At 47.3% G+C, this 20,187-nt stretch overlaps 1 protein-coding gene across 1 annotated transcript; it reads left to right on the top strand.

Annotated features, from left to right (window-relative positions):
- Window positions 1–811: 811 nt before the first annotated feature.
- On the top strand, window positions 812–19,218 carry pcna (proliferating cell nuclear antigen). The gene is made up of 6 exons (XM_078429215.1): window positions 812–1,154; window positions 5,491–5,588; window positions 11,204–11,271; window positions 11,380–11,574; window positions 14,166–14,289; window positions 18,215–19,218. Exons 1-6 carry the CDS (start codon window positions 934–936, stop codon window positions 18,292–18,294), a joined length of 786 nt encoding a protein of 261 aa, XP_078285341.1. The 5' UTR covers window positions 812–933; the 3' UTR covers window positions 18,295–19,218.
- Window positions 19,219–20,187: the final 969 nt, after the last annotated feature.

The raw sequence follows: 20,187 nt of genomic DNA on the forward strand, positions 1-20,187 counted from the left end.
AAAGAAAGGTGCTTAGGGTGGGGTAGAATGATGTTGGATAGCAGATTATTTGTTGCTCCAGATTCCAGCACTCTCTGGTGTCTATGTGGACGCTAATGCATCTGACAGTTTGTTGTTTCTTCTGATATATAACTATAGAATATCGCTATATCCTTTCAACTGATGAACAACTGACCCACAGTTTATTGCAAAAGGTTAGCAGACATTTCACACATGAAGAAAAGGTGAGAAGACAATTCATGCATGGACAGATGTTTGCTCATTGTACATTTCTGATTAGGCCTTTGGGCAGTTGTTTGGCAGAAAACGAGCTAATTAAGCAGGGACTAATACAGTGTTTCACAATCTAAAATATATTTACATCGTTTGCTATGAATTTGCAACTGTCAATTTTCAGGAATAAGTCTTAATATTTTGCATTGAAAGGAAATGCAGATATAACTTTGATATATTTGCTGTACATTCAGCAGTGCAGACATCAATTTGCTCTACAGACTTCGTTTTTTGCACTATGGTTACCTAATATTATGTACTAATTTATTGTATTAATTGTATATTTGTGTGTTTATATGGAAGATAGACACAAAAGCCTAGTACCCCAGCGGGGAGAAAAAGATTGGGTGACGTTTCGGGCCGGGACCCTTCTTTAGACTCAATTAATTTTAATTTAGTTAGTATCATGAAAATGCGATTCAAATAATGAGGGTTTTCAAATTTTATTTTTAGGTCAATATTTTTTTTAAATGAGACGTGATTTCGCGCTGTTGCCATATATGGAAGGAATGATTTGCATGAGGTTATATCAGGAGGGGAGGGAGCTTCAGGCCCGTTCATTTGCTAGTGAGACTTGGTGCGAGTGAGTTGGCCCTGCAATTAAACCGACTCCCCCTCTCGTTTCTTCGGCGCTGCAAGTGCTCGATATTATTCGCAAAGATGTTCGAGGCCCGCTTGGTGCAGGGGAGCATCCTGAAGAAGGTGCTGGAGGCCCTGAAAGATCTGATCACCGAGGCTTGTTGGGACATCAGCTCGACCGGCATCAGCCTGCAGTCCATGGACAGCTCGCATGTGTCCCTGGTGCAGCTCACCCTTCGCAGCGACGGCTTCGACACCTACCGCTGCGACAGGAACCTATCCATGGGGGTCAACCTCAGCAGGTAACGTAAACGTTTGCAAGAAGAGAAAAATAAATTAAAATAAAACACAATTCTACATTAAATACACCGGGAAAATGGGGCTCAGTCTTGAAATAAGCATCCCTCCTCCAAAAAAATAAAGCATCCTGTATATGCTTTAGATTCGTGGCTTGTATCTAAACTTGGAAAATTGTATAAATGCATGCAGTGCTTTTTGTGCAACTTGTGTGTTTATTGTTTTGCAGCGGCTAGCAGTTGAGTGTCACACTGACTGCGTATAAGAGACTGTATATAATATAAGAAAATAACTGCAGATGCTGGTACAAATCGAGGGTATTTAAGTCACAAAATGCTGGAGTAACTCAGCAGGTCGGGCAGCATCTCAGGAGAGAAGGAATGGGTCGAGACCCTTCTTCAGACTGAATGAGAGAGACTTGTCCTGGTTCTGTTTGCAGTGGGACAAGCCTTGTCACTGACTGTGCCGGCTGGGTTTGTGGATGGGACATACACATATATATATATATATATATATATATATATATATACACACATATAATATGTATGTTGTTGCAGACCCAGACCTGCCCCTTGAAATTTCCCTCCGTTTTTGTTACAAAAAAGGCGCCACCGGGCCGGCCGTGACGTCACTTGCGCGCGAAAGCACAAAGGCCGGGTTGGCGGGAACTTGCCCAGACTTGTTACATTTCATTCACAACGCGGGGAGATTTGTGTCCAGAGATTTCGTTTCAATCATGTTGCGAACTCAAATTAGCTTCTTATATTCTTCTCGGTTTTTTTTAAACTGTTGGATGATACCTCCCCCTCTCCCTGTAATAACCCTCCTTCCAGCAATTTCCTGCACAGACACAGTTTGCAACTGTGTAGTCCCCAGTTATTTGCCTCCAATCGGTCTGAAGGAGGGGGGGGGGGAGAGAGAGAGAGGGGGAGAAAGAGGGGGAGGGGGGGAGAGAGAGAGAGGGGGGAGAGAGAGAGAGGGGGGGGAGAGAAAGGGGGAGAGAGAGAGAGGGGGGACAGAGAGAGAGGGGGGACAGAGAGAGAGGGGGGGAGAGAGAGAGAAGAGAGAGAGAGAGAGAGAGAGAGAGAGAGAGGGGGGGGGGGGGGGGGAGAGAGAGAGAGGGGGGGGGGGGTCCGACCCGTAATGTTCTCCAGGGGTGTTTGCCTGACCCGCAGAGTTTCTCCAACTCTCTGTGCCTTTCCTTCGTAAACCAGCATCTACAGTTCCTTATTTACAAAATGCTGGAGTAACTCAGCAGGTCAGGCAGCATCGCAGGAGAGAAGGAATGGGTGACGTTTCGGGTCTCGACCCTACTTCATCTTCAGAAGGGTCTCGAGCCGAAACATCACCCATTCCTTCTCTCCTGAGATGCTGCCTGACCTGCTGACTTACTCCAACATTTTGTGAATAAATACCTTCGATTTGTACCAGCATCTGCAGCTATTTTCTTACATCTACAGTTCCTTGTTTCCCCCAGTTATTTAATTTAGCCTGGCCCACCGTTAGGGTCTGAAGAATGTTCTCCACCCAAAACCCCACCTATTCCTTTTCTCCAGAGATGTTATCAGACCGGCTGAGTTACTCCAGCTTTTTATGACTATCCTACACTGTTAAGGGAGATGGTGATAGGTCTACGACCTGACTCCATATTTCATCCACATCTCTTGAGTGCAAAGAGGAGAATAATGTGTAGGAAGGAACTGTAGATGCTGGTTTAAACCGAAGATAGACACAAAATGTTGGAGTAACTCAGCGGACAGGCAGCATCTCTGAATAGAAGGAATGGGTGATATTTCGGGTCGAGACCCGTCTGAAGATGAAGAAGGGTCTTGACCCGAAACGTCACCCGTTACTTTTCTCCAGAGATGCTGCCTGTCCCGCTGAGTTACTTCAGCATTTTGTGTCTATCTTCAGAGTAATGAATAAGTTGGCTGTTGGGTGCAAGTCTTTGCAATTAAACCAAAGATTGCTTGAAATAGACAAGTTCTACAGGGTCTTGATGGGGTGGATATGGAGAGGATGTTTTCTCTCTCGTGGGAGATTCTAGTTCAAATGATCACAAAAGTAATAAGCAGTCCCCTGTTTAAGGCGAGTAGGTTTTTGTTCTTTCAGAGAATCGTAAGTATTTGCAAATCTACCTCAAAGGGCAATAGATGTAGAAACAAGGAGCTGCAGATGCTGGTTTACACAAAAGGACACCAAGTGCTGGAGGAACTCAGCATTTCCAGAGAACATGTATGGGTGATATTTCAGGTTGGGACCTTCAGACTGATTCTGATTTGTTTTACAAAAGAGGTGGCGGGAAAGGGGTCGGAGATGACCATGGTAGGTTGGAACCTGGCATTGAGGTTACAGCATCGGTGCAGGCTGAGCAGATTTGAGGGCCTGTGTCTGCTCCTACTTTGTATGTTTATTTGCCCATTGGATGTCGGGTTATGGGGAGAAGGCAGGAGAATGGGGTTGAGAGGGAAATACAGAACAGCCATGATTGAATGCCAGAGTAGGCTTGATGGGCTGAATGGCCTAATCTGCTCCGATAACATGAACAGACATCTATGGGCCAACGGTTAAAATTTATCTGTAAAAGAGAATTTCTCATAACCAATGCACGCAGGCGTTTTGCCCACTGTACGGCCTCTTCAAACCACCATGGGTGGAGCAGATGGTGGAGCTGCAGCCACGTGCATCTACTGACCCGGGTTCAATCCTGACCTCTGGCATTATATGCGTGGATCTGTACATTGTCTCTGTGACTGAATGGGATTCTTCCAGGTGCTCCAACATCCTTCCATGACCCACAGACGTTGGTCAGTGTCGACTTTAAGATATAGAGCAGAAATTAGGCCCATGGAGTCTTGCCTGCCATTCGATGGTGGCTGAGCTATTTTGAAAATTGATCCAAATTGCACTGGATACGTAGCTGGTGGGTTGGTAATCAATGGTTGAGGTTGAGGAAAAGACCACGTGGGAATAAATTGGTGGTGCAATGAGATTGATCAAAGAGCTTGTACAGACTCAATGAAAGAAAGTGCAGAATATCCTAGTATCACACCCAAGGACCCTCAAAAGTCAGGTCTTGACCAAAGTAGTGGTAGGTTACTAGGCGATGGACAGTGCATCCTATAAGATGAATAATGATCTGGATAGATGATTATAAGAAAATAACTAGATGCTGGTACAAATCAAAGGTATTTATTCACAAAATGCTGGAGTAACTCAGCAGGTCAGGCAGCATCTCAGGAGAGAAGGAATGGGTGACGTTTCGGGTCGAGACCCTTCAGACTGATGTCAGGGGGGCGGGACAAAGGAGGGATATAGGTGGAGAATCCCTGACATCAGTCTGAAGAAGGGTCTCGACCCGAAACATCACCCATTCCTTCTCTCCCGAGATGCTGCCTGACCTGCTCAGTTACTCCAGCAGTTTGTGAATAAATACCTTGGATAGATTATTTGATCCTTCAGGATACTAGGTGCCTATAATTCCTAAAACTAAAGTAAATGGTGTGGATGTTAGAAAGCAGAAACTGGCGATGTAAAATGTTCCATGGATCAGGCAGCATTAGGAGAGGGAGACAGGTTTGTAAGGGGGGCACGGGGGGCACAGTGGCACAGCTTCCTTAAGAGTTGCTTCCCTACTTTGCCAGAGTCCCAGGTTCGATCCTAACTTCGGGTGCTGTATGCATAGAGCTTGTATGCTCTCTCTGTCACTGAGGGTTTTCTCCAGGTGCTCTGGTTTCCTCTCGCATTCCAAAGACGTGCAGGTTTGTATGTTGTTGAGGAAGGAACTGCAGAAGTTGGTTTAAACCGAAGATAGACACAAAACTCAGTAACTCAGCGAGACAGGCAGCATCTCTGGGAAGAAGGAATGGGTGACGCTTCGGGTCGAGACCCTTCTTTAGACTCCGGAGAAGAGTGTCAACCCGAAACGTCACTCGTTGCTTCTCAACAGAGATGCTGCCTGTGTCGCTGAGTTACTCCAGCTTTTTGTGTCTATCTCAGGTTTGTAAGTTAATTGGCTTTTGTAAATTGTCCCCTAGGGTCTAGGATAGAACTAGTGTACAGGTGATACGGTCAATGCGGATTCGATGGTGTTGTGGGCCGAAGGGCTGGCTTCCATGCAGTACCTCTGAACGAAACTTTCCACGAAATGATTGGTAAACCCAGGTTAACAGATCTGTAAAAGTAGAGGGTAGTTATCTGTCTAGCTCGAGCATCATTAAAAGCAGAACATTCTGGGTTTAGATTGTTTAAAAAAAAATTTTTTACAAATTGGTGGGTTACAAAGACATTGTGTTTAGTGATAACTGACCTCTGGTTCTAATACTCTGGTCCTTTTCACAGCATGTCCAAAATCCTTAAATGCGCTGGCAATGATGATATCATCACACTGAGAGCAGAGGACAATGCGGACACACTGGCACTGGTGTTCGAGGCACAGAGTGAGTATTGGGCATTGACACTTGGGTCCGCTTAGACAGATACTGCCAGAAATAACAGCAGTAGTTGACCATATCACCCCTTCAGTTCATCAATGGTGCTGATTACCCATTCCTTGGTGTCGAAAAATCTACCAACTGCAACCTTGATTCGGACTGAATATCCACCAGCGTCTCGTGTTGCACAGAATAGGCCCATACTAGGTACCAAGTCCATTGTGTCACCGTTTTGGGTTAAATGACGTCACTCCCCCAATCCCCGGCCTTCCCCTCTCCTGTGCCTCACTGGATTTGCACCTATTTCTCCCCCCTTCCATCTACATTTCTTCCTCTAGCTTCACATTTGCAACTCTTCAATGCTTTTGTCTCACGTCCTCTGCCTTTTCATCTCTGGTTTTTGTCCACCATCCTCCCATCAGCCCCCTCACCTGTATCAACCTCTCCATCCCACCCCCATCCTATTTCTATGACTAGTTTGACTGTCTTCCTGATTACATTTTACTTTGTATACCTCTTTGTTACCGTCCCCCACCTAACCATGATCTAGTCTACATTTTCCTTGAGCTTGGTTTCCTTTGATCTCTCATTGTCACACCTTACCCTTCCATATCTCGATGTCTCCCTCTTCCACTCAGTCTGAAGAAGGGTCTCGACCTGAAATGTCACCCATTCCTTCCATCCAGAGATGCTGCCTGTCCTGCTGAGTTACTCTGGCATCTTATAACCATATAACATATAACAATTACAGGACGGAAACAGGCCCGTTCGGCCCTACCAGTCCACGCCGACCACTTTCTCTGACCTAGTCTCATCTACCTGCTCTCAGACCATAACCCTCCCATCCATATACCTATCCAATTTACTCTTAAATAATAAAATCGAGCCTGCCTCCACCACTTCCACCGGAAGCTCATTCCACACAGCCACCACCCTCTGAGTAAAGAAGTTACCCCTCGTGTTACCCCTAAACTTTTGTCCCTTAATTCTGAAGTTATGTCCCCTTGTTGGAATCTTCCCCACTCTCAAAGGGAAAAGCCTACCCACGTCAACTCTGTCCGTCCCTCTTAAAATTTTAAAAACCTCTACCAAGTCCCCCCTCAACATTCTACGCTCCAAAGAATAAAGACCCAACCTGTTCAACCTCTCTCTGTAGCTTAAGTGCTGAAACCCAGGCAACATTCTAGTAAATCTCCTCTGTACCCTCTCCATTTTGTCGACATCCTTCCTATAATTTGGCGACCAGAACTGCACACCATACTCCAGATTCGGCCTCACCAATGCCCTGTACAATTTTAACATTACATCCCAACTTCTATATTCGATGCTCTGATTTATAAAGGCAAGCATACCAAACGCCTTCTTCACCACCCTATCCACATAAGATTCCACCTTCAGGGAACAATGCACAGTTATTCCCAGATCCCTCTGTTCCACTGCATTCCTCAATTCCCTACCATTTACCCTGTACGTCCTATTTTGATTTGTCCTACCAAAATGCAGCACCTCACACTTATCAGCATTAAACTCCATCTGCCATCTTTCAGCCCAACCTTCCAAAAGGCCCAAGTCTCTCTGTAGACTTTGAAAATCGACTTCATTATTAACTACACCACCTATCTTGTGTCTATCTTTGGTAAACCAGCATCTGCAGTTCCTTCTTACACAACCTGTTACCATGCTTTGTGCAGCCTTTTCTCTCTTCCAGCTGTCTTCTCTCCCCATATAAACACACTCAAAAGCAATCTGAAGAAGGGGCCCAAAACCCGCCTATCCATGGGGAACGTCGCCTATCCATGTTCTCGAGAGATACTGTTTTGCCTGCTGAATTACTCCAGCACTTTGTGCCTTTTTATACACCCCAAACTACAGTGGGTGAAAACACAGATTTTGGTCTATGCGGTTTAATCTAACAAAGTCCTCTGTCAGACCTCGTGCGCTGTTGTTAAAATCACATGCACTCCACCCAATTATTTTTTTGCTGAGGATAATCCATTTCGGCTGGTTTCCCCTGCAGACATGCAAATAATTGTGTCAGATTGCTAGCCTTTTCTCATCTTAAAGTTACAGTTGAATTTGTTTCCACCATCCTATTTTGCAGAGCATTCAAATCATCAGAACAATGTTTCCTTCTAACGCAAGAGCTGTTCTGCCCTTCACTTCCATGCTGCCTCTCTTAGTAACTCCATCCCCTCGCCATTTTTCCTTGTAATTTTTAGATTTTATTTAGATTTAGAGATACAGCGCAGAAACAGGCTCTTCGGCCCACCGGGTCCGCGCCGCCCAGCGATCCCCGCACACTAATAACACTATTATCCTACACCCACTAGGGACAATTTTTACATTTGCCCAGCCAATTAACCTACAAACCTGTACGTCTTTGGAGTGGGGGAGGAAAACGAAGATCTCGGAGAAAACCCACGCAGGTCACGGGGAGAACGGGCGCCCATAGTCAGGATCGAACCTGAATCTCCGGCGCTGCATTCGCTGTAAGGCAGCAACTCTACCGCTGCGCCACCGTGCCGCCCTATTCTAATCTATTCTTTGTCCTAAATACACGCTAAAGAAACTTTACACCGGTCAGTTATGCTGCCAATGCCCAGGTTATTGGGATGTGAGAGGTAATTAGAGCAATTGGAGGGAACTCTCATGATCGCAGGGAGAACGTGCAGACTCCACACAACACCAGTCGCACAGATTTAATTTAGTTCACCGATACTGAGCAGCAACAGGCCCTTCGGCCGCACCGACCTGCGATCCCAGCACATTAACATTATCCTACACGCACTAGGGACAATTTTTACATTTGTACCAAGCCAATTAGCCGACAAACCTGTAAGTCGATGGATGGAGTGTGGGGGGAAAACTGAAGTTCTCGGAGAGAAACCACCACGCAGGTCACGGGGAGAATGTACAAGCCAATTTTCCTTGTTGATTCATTTTTCCCTGGTTCTAATAGCAATTATCCTAATCTGATGTGTGATCAATGACCTGCCAACGGAAGCAATTTCTCTTCCCCCCCCCCCCCCCCCCCCCTCGTTCATTCTGTTAAAACCGCATCTTGGGCACCTGTTAATGTGGCCGTAAGTGTCTCATCGTCAAAAGTAAATAATTTCTGTCATGTGTCCACAACCATGGTGTTCCAGTGCGTAACATAGAACAGTGCAGCACAGGAATGGGCCCGCTGGTACACAATGTCCATGCTGCACATGATGCTAAGTTAAACTCGCCTCTGCCTGCACGTGATGTATATCCCTCCATTCCCTGCATATCCATGTGCTTATCTCACAGCCTCGTAAATGTATCTGTCTCCACACACCACCCTTCCTAGCGCCTTCTAGGCTGCCTCCACTTTCTGTGTTTTAAAATAAACTGGCAAGGTACGTCTCTGTTAAACTTTGCCCATCGGACTTTAAGGCTGTGCCTTCTAGTCTTTCACATTTCCACCTTGGGAATGGTTCTGACTGTACTCCAGCGTTTCTCAGCCTTTTTGCCCTTCAAATGATTTTCATGTCTGAGAGGAAGAGAGAGAGAGAGAGAGAGAGAGAGAGAGAGAGAGAGAGAGAGAGAGAGAGAGAGAGAGGGGGAAAACAACACACATACATTTTTCATAAACTAACGAAAACATACATAAACACAAACTTATCATAAACTAACAAAAATAAACGTAAACATACTTAAAATTCATATAACACCCCTAAATGATGGGCAAAAAATGCTAAATAACGTGGGTGAATGAGAGACTACCTGCACGCCAGGAAGCACAGACTGGGCTGATGGAGACAGTGTGTGCGTCTGTAATCGAGTGAGTCACAGGTGATGGTACACGAATCGGTCACGTACAGCTCCTGTCCACTGACCACTAAAGGCCGTTTCACACAGGTCAAGTCAAGTCAAGTCAATTTTATTTGTATAGCACATTTAAAAACAACTCACGTTGACCAAAGTGCAGTACATCTGATTAGGTACTAAGGAAAAAAAAAAAGAAACATACAGTAGCACGCAAACAGTTCACAGCCTCAATGAGCCTCAAACGCTAGGGAGTAGAAATAGGTTTTGAGCCCGGACTTAAAGGAGTCGATGGAGGGGGCAGTTCTGATGGGGAGAGGGATGCTGTTCCACAGTCTAGGAGCTGCAACCGCAAAAGCGCGGTCACCCCTGAGCTTAAGCCTAGACCGTGGGATAGTGAGTAGCCCCAAGTTGGCCGACCTGAGGGACCTGGAGTTAGAGAGGGGGGTTAGAAGATTTTTGATGTAGGGGGGGGAGTGTCCATTTAGGGCTTTATACGTGAATAGGAGGAGCTTGAAGTTGATTCTGTACCGTACAGGGAGCCAGTGGAGAGAGGCCAGAATCGGGGTGATGTGGTCCCTTTTACGGGTACCCGTCAGGAGTCTCGCTGCGGCGTTTTGGACCAGTTGCAGGCGGGACAGGGAAGATTGGCTGATCCCAGTGTATAGGGAGTTGCAGTAGTCTAGGCGGGAGGAAATGAAAGCGTCAATGATTTTTTCTGTGTATAGACGTTGCTAAATATATTCCCAATGATTATTATACTTTTAAATGATATACCAGGTTGAAGACTTTATTACAATACCCAAGAATTTTCCAAGAGTATGCCGTACGTGTATAATAAAATTACGATTATGAAATCAAACACAAAAATGACTCAAAAATGCATTTACATATGATTAGCCTATTTATCACTATTTCTCTCGGAACCCCCGAGCGACCTCTCTCGGAACCCCGAGCGACCTCTAGCGGAACCCCGAGCGACCTCTAGCGGAACCCTAGCGTTCCAGGGAACCCCGGCTGAGAAACACTGGTCTACTCTGAGCCTCAAATTTTATAAGCTTCTATACTTCCAATAATCGCCTTGCATTGAACAGTACAGCACAGGAATGGGGCACTTCGGCCTATAATGTTTGTACCGAACATGATGCTGTTAAACTCTTCTCATAATCCTCTATTCCCTGCACTTTTTATCTGAAAGCTTCTTAAACGCCACTACCTCCTCTCTTTACCCCGCTCACTTCTCACCCAGCAAAGCCCCCACTACTCTCTGCAAACAGAAACCTGCCCCACATATCTGCATTAAACTCCCCCCCCCCCCTCACTTTATAGCCACGCCCTCTGATTTTGGACAATTCCACCCTGGGAAAAAGGTTCTGACTGTACCCTATCTGTGCTTTGTATTTGTTTATACTGCTATACTTCCAATAATCTTTAGACTTTAGCGATACAACACGGAAATGGGCCCTTCAGCCCACCCCAGCATGTGCCGACCAGCGATCACCCTGTACACGAGCAATATCCTACACACTACGGACAGTTTACAATTTCTACCAAAGCCAATTAACCTACAAAACTGGACGTCTATGGAGTGGGGTGAAACCGGAGAAAACCCACGCGGACACGTGGAGAACGTCCAAACTCCACAGTGGCAAGCGCCCAGAGTCAGGATCGAACCCGGGTCACTGTGCTGTAAGGTGGCAACTCTATCATTGTGCTGCCCCATTTGCACTCGTCCAATAGTACACTGAGTGCGAGAAGTTGTGTATAATTGTGTAAATAATGATTGGGGAGCTTTGAGCATTAAGTTTGACATTTGCCATTGCAAATTGCAGATCAGGAGAAAGTGTCGGACTACGAGATGAAGCTGATGGATTTGGACGTTGAGCAGCTGGGAATTCCAGTAAGTCATGGTGTTGAGTTGGGGGTTTGGTGAGCCGTCGGTGAGGGCGGGGGTTGTTAGTTGTCTCTCGGCTGGTCTGACTGTGTGCTCTGTCCCGGTGTTTTCCAGGAGCAGGAGTACAGCTGCGTGGTGAAGATGCCGTCTGGCGAGTTTTCCCGTATCTGCCGGGACCTGAGCCAGATCGGCGATGTGGTTGTCATCTCCTGCGCCAAGGACGGGGTGAAGTTCTCCGCCAGCGGTGAGCTGGGCACTGGCAACGTTAAGCTGTCGCAGACCAGCAACGTGGACAAAGAAGAGGAGGCGGTGAGTGCCTTTGGTAGCTTTCCACCGGGAGCTGACCCCTCCCGGGATGAGCCAGTCACACAATCGCATCAACGGTGGTCGCGTTTCTGGGCGATTGGTCTGGAGAAAGTAGTCTCGAGTCTCACCACAGAAGAGGGGCCATTAAAAGGTCCACTGGGCAACGCACATTGCCGCACTGGTGGGTAAGGCAAAGCAGCGCCTTTACCACCTTAGACAGCTGAGGAAATTCAGAGTGTCTCTGAGGATCCTTCAATGCTTCTACTCTGGGGCTGTAGAGAGCATCCTCCCCGGCAACATTACAGTCTGGTTTGGGAACAGCTCTGCCCAGGACAGGAAGGCCCTGCAGAGAGTAGTGCGTTCGGCAGAACGCACCATGGGAACTACACTCGCCCCCCTGCAGGACCTATACATCAGGAGGTGTCAAGTCAAGTCAATTTTATTTGTATAGCACATTTAAAAACAACCCACGTTGACCAAAGTGCTGTACATCTGATTAGGTACTAAGGGAAAAAAAAAGAAACATACAGTAGCACGCAAACAGTTCACAGTGCCTCCTCAATGAGCCTCAAACGCTAGGGAGTAGAAATAGGTTTTGAGAAATAGAAATAGGTGTAACTCCAGGGACTAAATTTTGTCTTCTCTGGATTAACTAATTTATATGCTGTAACTAATTCCTTTTTTTGCACAATCCGCAGGCATTGCCACTTTCATTTCACTGCTCATCGTGTATGTGTATGTGACAAATAAACTTGACTTGACTTGGGGTGGGAACCACATTTCACATGTCCATCCAGTTATGATCATTCTTCTCCCAAACAAGTAGCAGCTCCAAGTGAGTGATTTACTGGGAATATCCCTTTGAGCCAACACTCATTGGTGGGGAACATTCCTATATCAGGTCAGGTCAATCCTGTGTCAAGTGGTGCAGCGGTGAAGTCACTGCCTCACAGTGCCAGAGACCCGGGTTCGATCCCGACTTTGGGTGCTGTCGGTGCGGAGTTTGTACGCTCTCCCTCTAACCATGTGGGTTTTCTCCAGGTGCTCTGGTTTCCTCCCACACTCGGAGGACGTACAGATTTGTAGGTTAATTGGCTGATGTAAAATGTCCCAAGCGTGTGGGGTAGTGCGAGTGTACGGGGTGATTGCTGGTGAGCGCGGGCTCGGTCGGCAGATGGGATTGTCTCCGCGCTGTATCTCTAGTAAACAAGTCCAGAGTGTTTTATTGTCACATGTCCCAGATAGAACAATGAAATTCCTACTTTCAGCAGCACAACAGAAATATGTTAATTGTCGTCGGCAAAACTAAATTGTCTCGAGTATGCAGGATGGTGTTAGTGTACGGGCATCGCTAGTCAGCGGGGTCTCGATGGTTCGTTCACAGAGCAGACTGAGTAAGGATTTCACTGCCCTGAAAGGTGGATGAGAGGTCTGACCACAGGTGGACTGTGGTTATCACCCCAGTACTGACACTGACGTCAATGGCCCGTCTTCTGCGGTGAGACTCAAGACTATTTCCCCCAGATCAACAGACCGGAAACGCGAGCTGGGGTTTTTCTGTCCGTCGTCTGATCTCCCTGAGTGTCGGATCATTCCGTAAGCGCGGCACGGTGAAGTTGTGCGGCATTGAGCTGCGTTTCCATTCGGGGCAACTTCAGTGTTTTTGTTTTAACCAAAATTAGATTTATTCAATTATTCACAATACCATTTACAATAGTAAACAATTCAACCAAACCCACCATCATAGCACAAGTAAAACAAATATACTGAACTTTAAATAACTATTTCACAATCCGTATTAACGATACAATAGACAATAGGTGCAGGAGGAGGCCATTCGGCCCTTCGAGCCAGCACCGCCATTCAATGTGATCATGGCTGATCATTCTCAGTCAATACCCCGTTCCTGCCTTCTCCCCATACCCCCTGGTACATTCCGCCCCCAGTGGTGCTGGAAGTCCCCGAGCGTGCCCGTGGACAGCGTGTGGTCCCTCTAAAACCACCCGTGTGCGGGCGTAACCCCGGAAAAGGGGCAGGCAGCCAGCCTGGGCGGAGACCTCTTCCACCTGGCGCCATGACTCGTGGATGGCCAGCTTAGCACATCAGCGTCGAGGGCGGAAGTGGTCCAGTGAGCAAGGAGTGCGCCTGTCCCGTGCTCAGTTTAGTTCATTGTCACGCGCACCGAGGTACAGTGAACAGCTTTTTGTTGCGTGCTAACCAGTCAGCGGAAAGACTATACACGATTACAATCGAGCCATCTACAGTGTGCAGATACACGATGATGGTAATAACGTGTAGTGCAAGATAAAGCCAATGATTAAAGATAGTCTGAGGGTCTCCAGTGAGGTGGATTGTGGTTCAGGACAGCTCATTAGTTGTGGTACGATGGTTCACTGCACCAAACTGCGTGTCCGTCCGTCCCGTGTCCCTCCTCGTTTTGGGTTCACTTTTCCTCGGCCAGTATTGCAACCAGATCCCGGCTCTACAGCCGTCCATTTGCTCTGCTGTGGCTGCGACCTGCCGGGTGTGAGTGACCGCGCCGGGCACGGGGAGCGGCGGCGAAGCTAACACCACAACCTCGCTTTCCTTCGCAGGTGACCATCGAGATGAACGAGCCCGTGCAGCTGACCTTTGCCCTGCGGTACCTGAACTTCTTCACCAAGGCGACCCCTCTCTCGCCGACCGTCACGCTCAGCATGTCTGCGGATATTCCCCTCGGTATGTGCTCCAGCTCCCTGCCTTCCCTGCGCGCTCCACCGCTCGGCTATTGAGATTCCCTATTCTTACACCTTTTTATCCATGTATCTCCCTCTCCCCTGACATCAGTCTGAAGAAGGGTCTCGGCCCGCAATGTCACCCATTCCTTCTCTCCACAGATGCTGCCTGTCCTGCTGAGTTGCTCCAGCATTTTGTGTCTATCTTCGGTTTAAACAAGCATCTGTAGTTCGTTCCCAAAATGCTGGAGTAACTCAGCAGGTCAGGCAGCATCTCAGGAGAGAAGGAATGGGCGATGTTTCGAGTCGAGAATACTTACTTACTTTTTAGGGGGTGTCCCCTGGGACTCATTGGGAGTAGATGATATGGTTGGAGGCCATTCAGCCCATCCATCCTGCCTGTGCAAGCAAAACTAGAGCGTTTTCAATGGTGGGACCTCCCACTTCTCTGAAGGCCTGTAAGCTACAGCACATCATATGTTTAACCAAGTGGTCTCAAAGTGCAAGGGCGGCACATTAGCACAGCAGTAGAGTTGTTGCCTTACAGCACCAGGTTTGATCCTGGTTGTGGGTGCAATCGATACGGAGTTGGCACCTTCTCCCTGTGACTGCGTGGGTTTTCTCCGGGTGCTCTGGTTTCCTTCCACACTCCAAAAATGTGCATGTTTGTAGGTTAATTGCCTTTGGTAAATTGCCCCTAGTGCACAGGATAGAACTAGTGTACAGGGTGATTGCTGGTCGGCGCGGACTCGGTACGATGAAGGGCCTGTTTCTGTGCTGTAGCTTCTCTGGGCCTGTTGTTCCCCTTATGCCTTTCAGTATTTGATGTTGAATGTGCCCTGCTTTGCCTAGTACAAAGATTCTGGGTGACCTTAAAGCAAAATAAACCTTTAGTTTGGAGCTACAACATGGAAACCAGCTCTTCAGCCCATCGAGTCCACGCTGACCATCAATCGCATGTTCACATTAGTTCCATGTCATCCACTCCCTGCACACGGGGGACAATTTTACAGAGGGGCAATTAACCCACAAGCTTGGGAATGTGGGAGGAATTCCGAGCACCCGGAGGAAACCCACCCAGTCACAGGGAAAACTCCACACAGACAACGCCCGAGGTCAGGATCAAACCCGGTTCTCCAGTGCTGTGAGGTAACATAGAAACAGAAAATAGGTACAGGAGGAGGCCATTCGGCCCTTCGAGCCAGCACCGCCATTCATTGTGATCATGGCTGATCGTCCCCAGTCAATAACCCATGCCTGTCTTCTCCCCATATCCCTTGATTCTACTAGCCCCTACTAGATTTTACTAGCCCCTACTCTACTAGAGCTCTATCCAACTCTCTCTTAAATCCATCCAGTGAATTGGCTTCCACTGCCCTTTGTGGCAGAGAATTCCACAAATTGACAACTCTCTGGGTGAAAAGGTTTCTTCTTACCTCCGTTTTGAAACAATGAGGTAAGGCAGTTTTGAAACAATAGGGTGGTTGAATTGCCCTGATGGTTTTGGGTTGTGAGATGGTAAATAGGTTGTGCCTGAATTAATTTACAATGCACACAAGCGTTGGCCAGAACAAACATTACCCGCATACATAGATTTCCTGCTAAAGTTCATGTACTCCAGTACTTTCTAATGGGTGTCCTTATCATCCATCATGTGGTATCTTCTGAAAACCCTCACCGCCTACCTTTGGAAAGAGTTTAAGCTAACTCGACCATGATGGGTCAATGGAAATGTTCTAAGCCAGACACCGACAGGCTGATGAAGGAAGATAGTTCTCACGGCAGAGATCAGGGGTAGAAAATCAGGGTCACTCCCTCAGCAGGAAAAGAAACTGCAGATTTTTTTTTTTTTATTCACAAAATGCTGGAGTAACTCAGCAGGTCAGGCAGCATCTCGGGAGAGAAGGAATGGGTGACGTTTCGGGTCGAGACCCTTCTTCAGACTGATGTCGGGGGTGGGACAAAGGAAGGATATAGGTGGAGACAGGAAGATAGAGGCAGCTCTGGGAAGGAGGAGGGGAAGGGAGGGACAGGAGCTATCTGAAGTTGTCAGAGAGAGGGCCTGCTGGTGCCTGCGCATCAGAGAGAGGGCCTGCTGGTGCCTGCGCATATGCAGATGCTGGTTTAAATCGAAGGGAGACACAAAATGCTGGAGTAACTCAGCCGGTCAGGCAGCATCTCGGGAGAGAAGGAATGGGTGACGCTTCGGGTCGAGACCCTTCTTCAGACTGATGTCAGGGGAGGGTGCTGGCTCGAAGGGCCAAATTGCCTCCTCCTGCACCTATTTTCTATGTTAACTCAGCGGGACAGGCAGCATAGTGAGTGGCTCTACCAAATAGGCACCCAAATAACATGGATGACATCTGAATGAATTATCGGGAGTGGGGTATGAGACCACACCTGGAGTACTGTGCAGTTTTGGTCTCCAAATTTGAGGAAGGATATTCTTGCTATTGAGGGCGTGCAGCCTAGGTTTACTAGGTTAATTCCCGGAATGGCGGGACTGTCATATGTTGAAAGACTGGAGCGACTAGGCTTGTATACACTGGAATTTAGAAGGATGAGAGGGGATCTTATCGAAACGTATAAGATTATTAAGGGGTTGGACACGTTAGAGGCAGGAAACATGTTCCCAATGTTGGGGGAGTCCAGAACATGGGGCCACAGTTTAAGAATAAGGGGTAGGCCATTTAGAACGGAGATGAGGAAAAACTTTTTCAGTCATAGAGAGTTGTGAATCTGTGGAATTCTCTGCCTCAGAAGGCAGTGGAGGCCAATTCTCTGAATGCATTCACGAGAGAGCTAGATAGAGCTCTTAAGGATAGCGGAGTCAGGGGGTATGGGGAGAAGGCAGGAACGGGGTACTGATTGAGAATGATCAGTCATGATCACATTGAATGGTGATGCTGGCTCGAAGGGCCGAATGGCCTACTCCTGCACCTATTGTCTAACCTATGGGAGTGTTTGTCCATTGACCATTTAGCTTGGTGCCTAATGAACAAAACGTAACCTTTCACGTTTGATTGAATGGCGTTTGGCTCTTTAGTTTGTAAGATGTTGGATGTTTACACTGAGCACCGTGCTCCCTTGTGGCTACACCAGTTTGTTTTGTCTCCGTCTCCATAATGAGACCTGACCTACTTGAGGAAAACCATGGTAATTGGTGGTTTGCTTCTACCTTTTTTGGTGGCGCAGCTGGTAGAGCTGCCTCGCAGCAACAGAGAGTCAGGTTCACACCTGACTACAGGTGCTGTCTGTGGAGTTGGCACGTTCTCCCCCCGACTGCGTGGGTTTCCTCCGGATTCCTCCCACATCCCAAAGTTGTGCATGTTTGCAGGATATAAGTTGAGTAGTTTAGTTTAGAGATACAGCGCGGAAACAGGCCTTCGTCCCACTGGGTCCTTGCCGACCAGACAGAATCCCTGGAGAATTTGGATCGGTGACGTTTTAGGATCCTGACACGAAACGTCACCTATCTATTTTCTCCAGAGGTGCTGCCTGACTCGGGGCGGCACGGCGGCGCAGTAGTAGAGTTGCTGCCTTGCTGTTTGTACCTTCTCCCCGTGACCTGCCTTGGTTTTCTCCGAGATCTTCGGTTTCCTCCCACCCTCCAAAGACGTAGGTTAATTGGCTTGACATAAGTGTAAAATTGTACCTGGTGCGTGTAGGATAGTGTTAATGTGCGGGGATCACGGATTCAGTGGGCCGAAGGGCCTGTTTCCTCGCTGTAGCTCTAAACTAAACTCGCTGAGTTATAGGCAATAGGTGCAGGAGTAGGCCATTCGGCCCTTCGATGCGATCCTGGCTCGCAGTTACTCCAGAGCTTTATGTGCACCCCGGTGCGTGGAGTGGGGTCCACTTACATTGTTAGTCAGGAAGTCGGGCAGGGTGTACCGGCCGGTATTTAAAGGTGAGTTTTATCATTGCAGTGGTGGAGTACAAGATTGCAGACATGGGGCACGTCAAGTATTACCTGGCACCCAAGATCGAAGATGAGGAGGCTTCCTAAGGTGGGAACTTTGAAGATGAAGATTGACCATCAGAAGAACGGGGATGTCAAGCAGCCATTGGAAATGAGTTCTGTGGGCCAAGTTGATTGGCTTTGCTACGGTGACCTACGTCTCCTTTACAGACGTCTGTTCCCGTCCGGGTGCCTTTGTAGATATTTTTATGTAAATATGCTATCCAACATTTCACTTTGTTATAATGAAATGGAGCAATAATAAAATGTTTGTGAAACTGAAGGCTTGCTTCTCGTATTAAAATAGAGGGGGCTTTGGAGTATGTTGGGGGAATGGGTTTGATTAATGTGTAATCAAAGGGAAGGAATTGCAAACGCTGGTACATGTGGTACATGCGCAGGTATGTGAATTTTCCGCGGATTTCCACGTTTTAAAAATCCATTTTCCGCGCTTTTTGTATGATTTCTGCGTTTTTCACTTTGCTGAAATCGCGTTTACCAATGGAGAAAACGGATCAAAATAAAATAAAAATAAACGATGTATAGCAGAAAATAAATTATGTATACTCAACCGGGATTCCCTGGAACACTAGGGTTCCGCTAGAGGTCGCTAGGGGTTCCGGGAGAAATAGCCGCTAATCATTGAAATCCAGACAAAATTATGAGAGCCCACATGAAATCTCCCCGCCCTGGAAGTCTCCCCGAAAACGTGGTACCTAGGCTGGGCAAGGCAGCCAATCTCGACCTCATCGGGACTTCCACGGCCAATCGGCGGGTTGAATTTGCAACCTGCGACCGGGACTCTGGAACTCCAGCCCAGCTGGAGCCAGCACATCTATCCCCACAGCCGACTTCCTTGGCCGGCTGGATAAACCAGCAAAGCACTGGAACCAAGAGTGCCAGAAAATCAGTGGTGGAACTGTAATGAGTAAATATTAAATTTAAGTGGAAGATTATATGACTAAATTAATTAAAATAATAAAAATGTTATTTGTATACAGTGACATATTCACATAATATTGTAATGTCTGTTTTTACTTTGATATGCACTTAAAAGAGGCTTGAAACTGATACTTTTGTGTGTAAATTTTCAAAAATGTTTCCGATTTTTTGGACCCCATCGCAAGCACTTGGCTCTCCCTCTTTTTTACCTCACTCGCATGCCTGTGACGGTAGGCACAAAGTGCTGGAGTAACTCAGCAGCCCAGGCAGCATCCGTGGAGAAAAAGGATGGGTGAAGTTTCAGGATTATTATCACGTGTACCGAGGTCAAGTGAAGAGCTTTTTTTGTTGCGTGCTATCCAGTAAGGGAAAAGATTATGCATAAGAAAATAACTGCAGATGCTGGTACAAAGATGTCAACTTATTTACATCGGCAAAACCAAGCGCAGGCTCGGCGATCGCTTCGCTGAACACCTGCACTCGGTCCGCATTAACAAAACTGATCTCCCGGTGGCCGAGCACTTCAAGTCCCCCTCCCATTCCCAGTCTGACCTTTCTGTCATGGGCCTCCTCCAGTGCCATAGTGAGGCCCACCGGAAATTGGAGGAACAGCACCTCATATTTCGCCTGGGCAGTTTGCAGCCCAGTGGTATGAATGTCGACTTCTCCAACTTTAGATAGTCCCTCTGTCCCTCCCTTCACCCCATTCCCAGATCTCCCTCTATCTTCCTGTCTCCACCTATATCCTTCCTTTGTCCCGCCCCCCTGACATCAGTCTGAAGAAGGGTCTCGACCTGAAACGTCACCCATTCCTTCTCCCGAGATGCTGCCTGACCTGCTGAGTTACTCCAGCATTTTGTGAATAAAAAGATTATGCATGATCACAACAGCTTTAAGTTCCTCGGTGTGCACATCACTGAGGACCTTTCCTGGACACTGCACACGGACACAATAACAAAGAAGGCCCACCAGCGGCTCTTTTTCCTGAGAAGACAGGAA

Source organism: Rhinoraja longicauda, chromosome 36 (genome assembly GCF_053455715.1).
Source record: "Rhinoraja longicauda isolate Sanriku21f chromosome 36, sRhiLon1.1, whole genome shotgun sequence".
NCBI classification, from domain to species: Eukaryota; Metazoa; Chordata; class Chondrichthyes; order Rajiformes; family Arhynchobatidae; genus Rhinoraja; species Rhinoraja longicauda.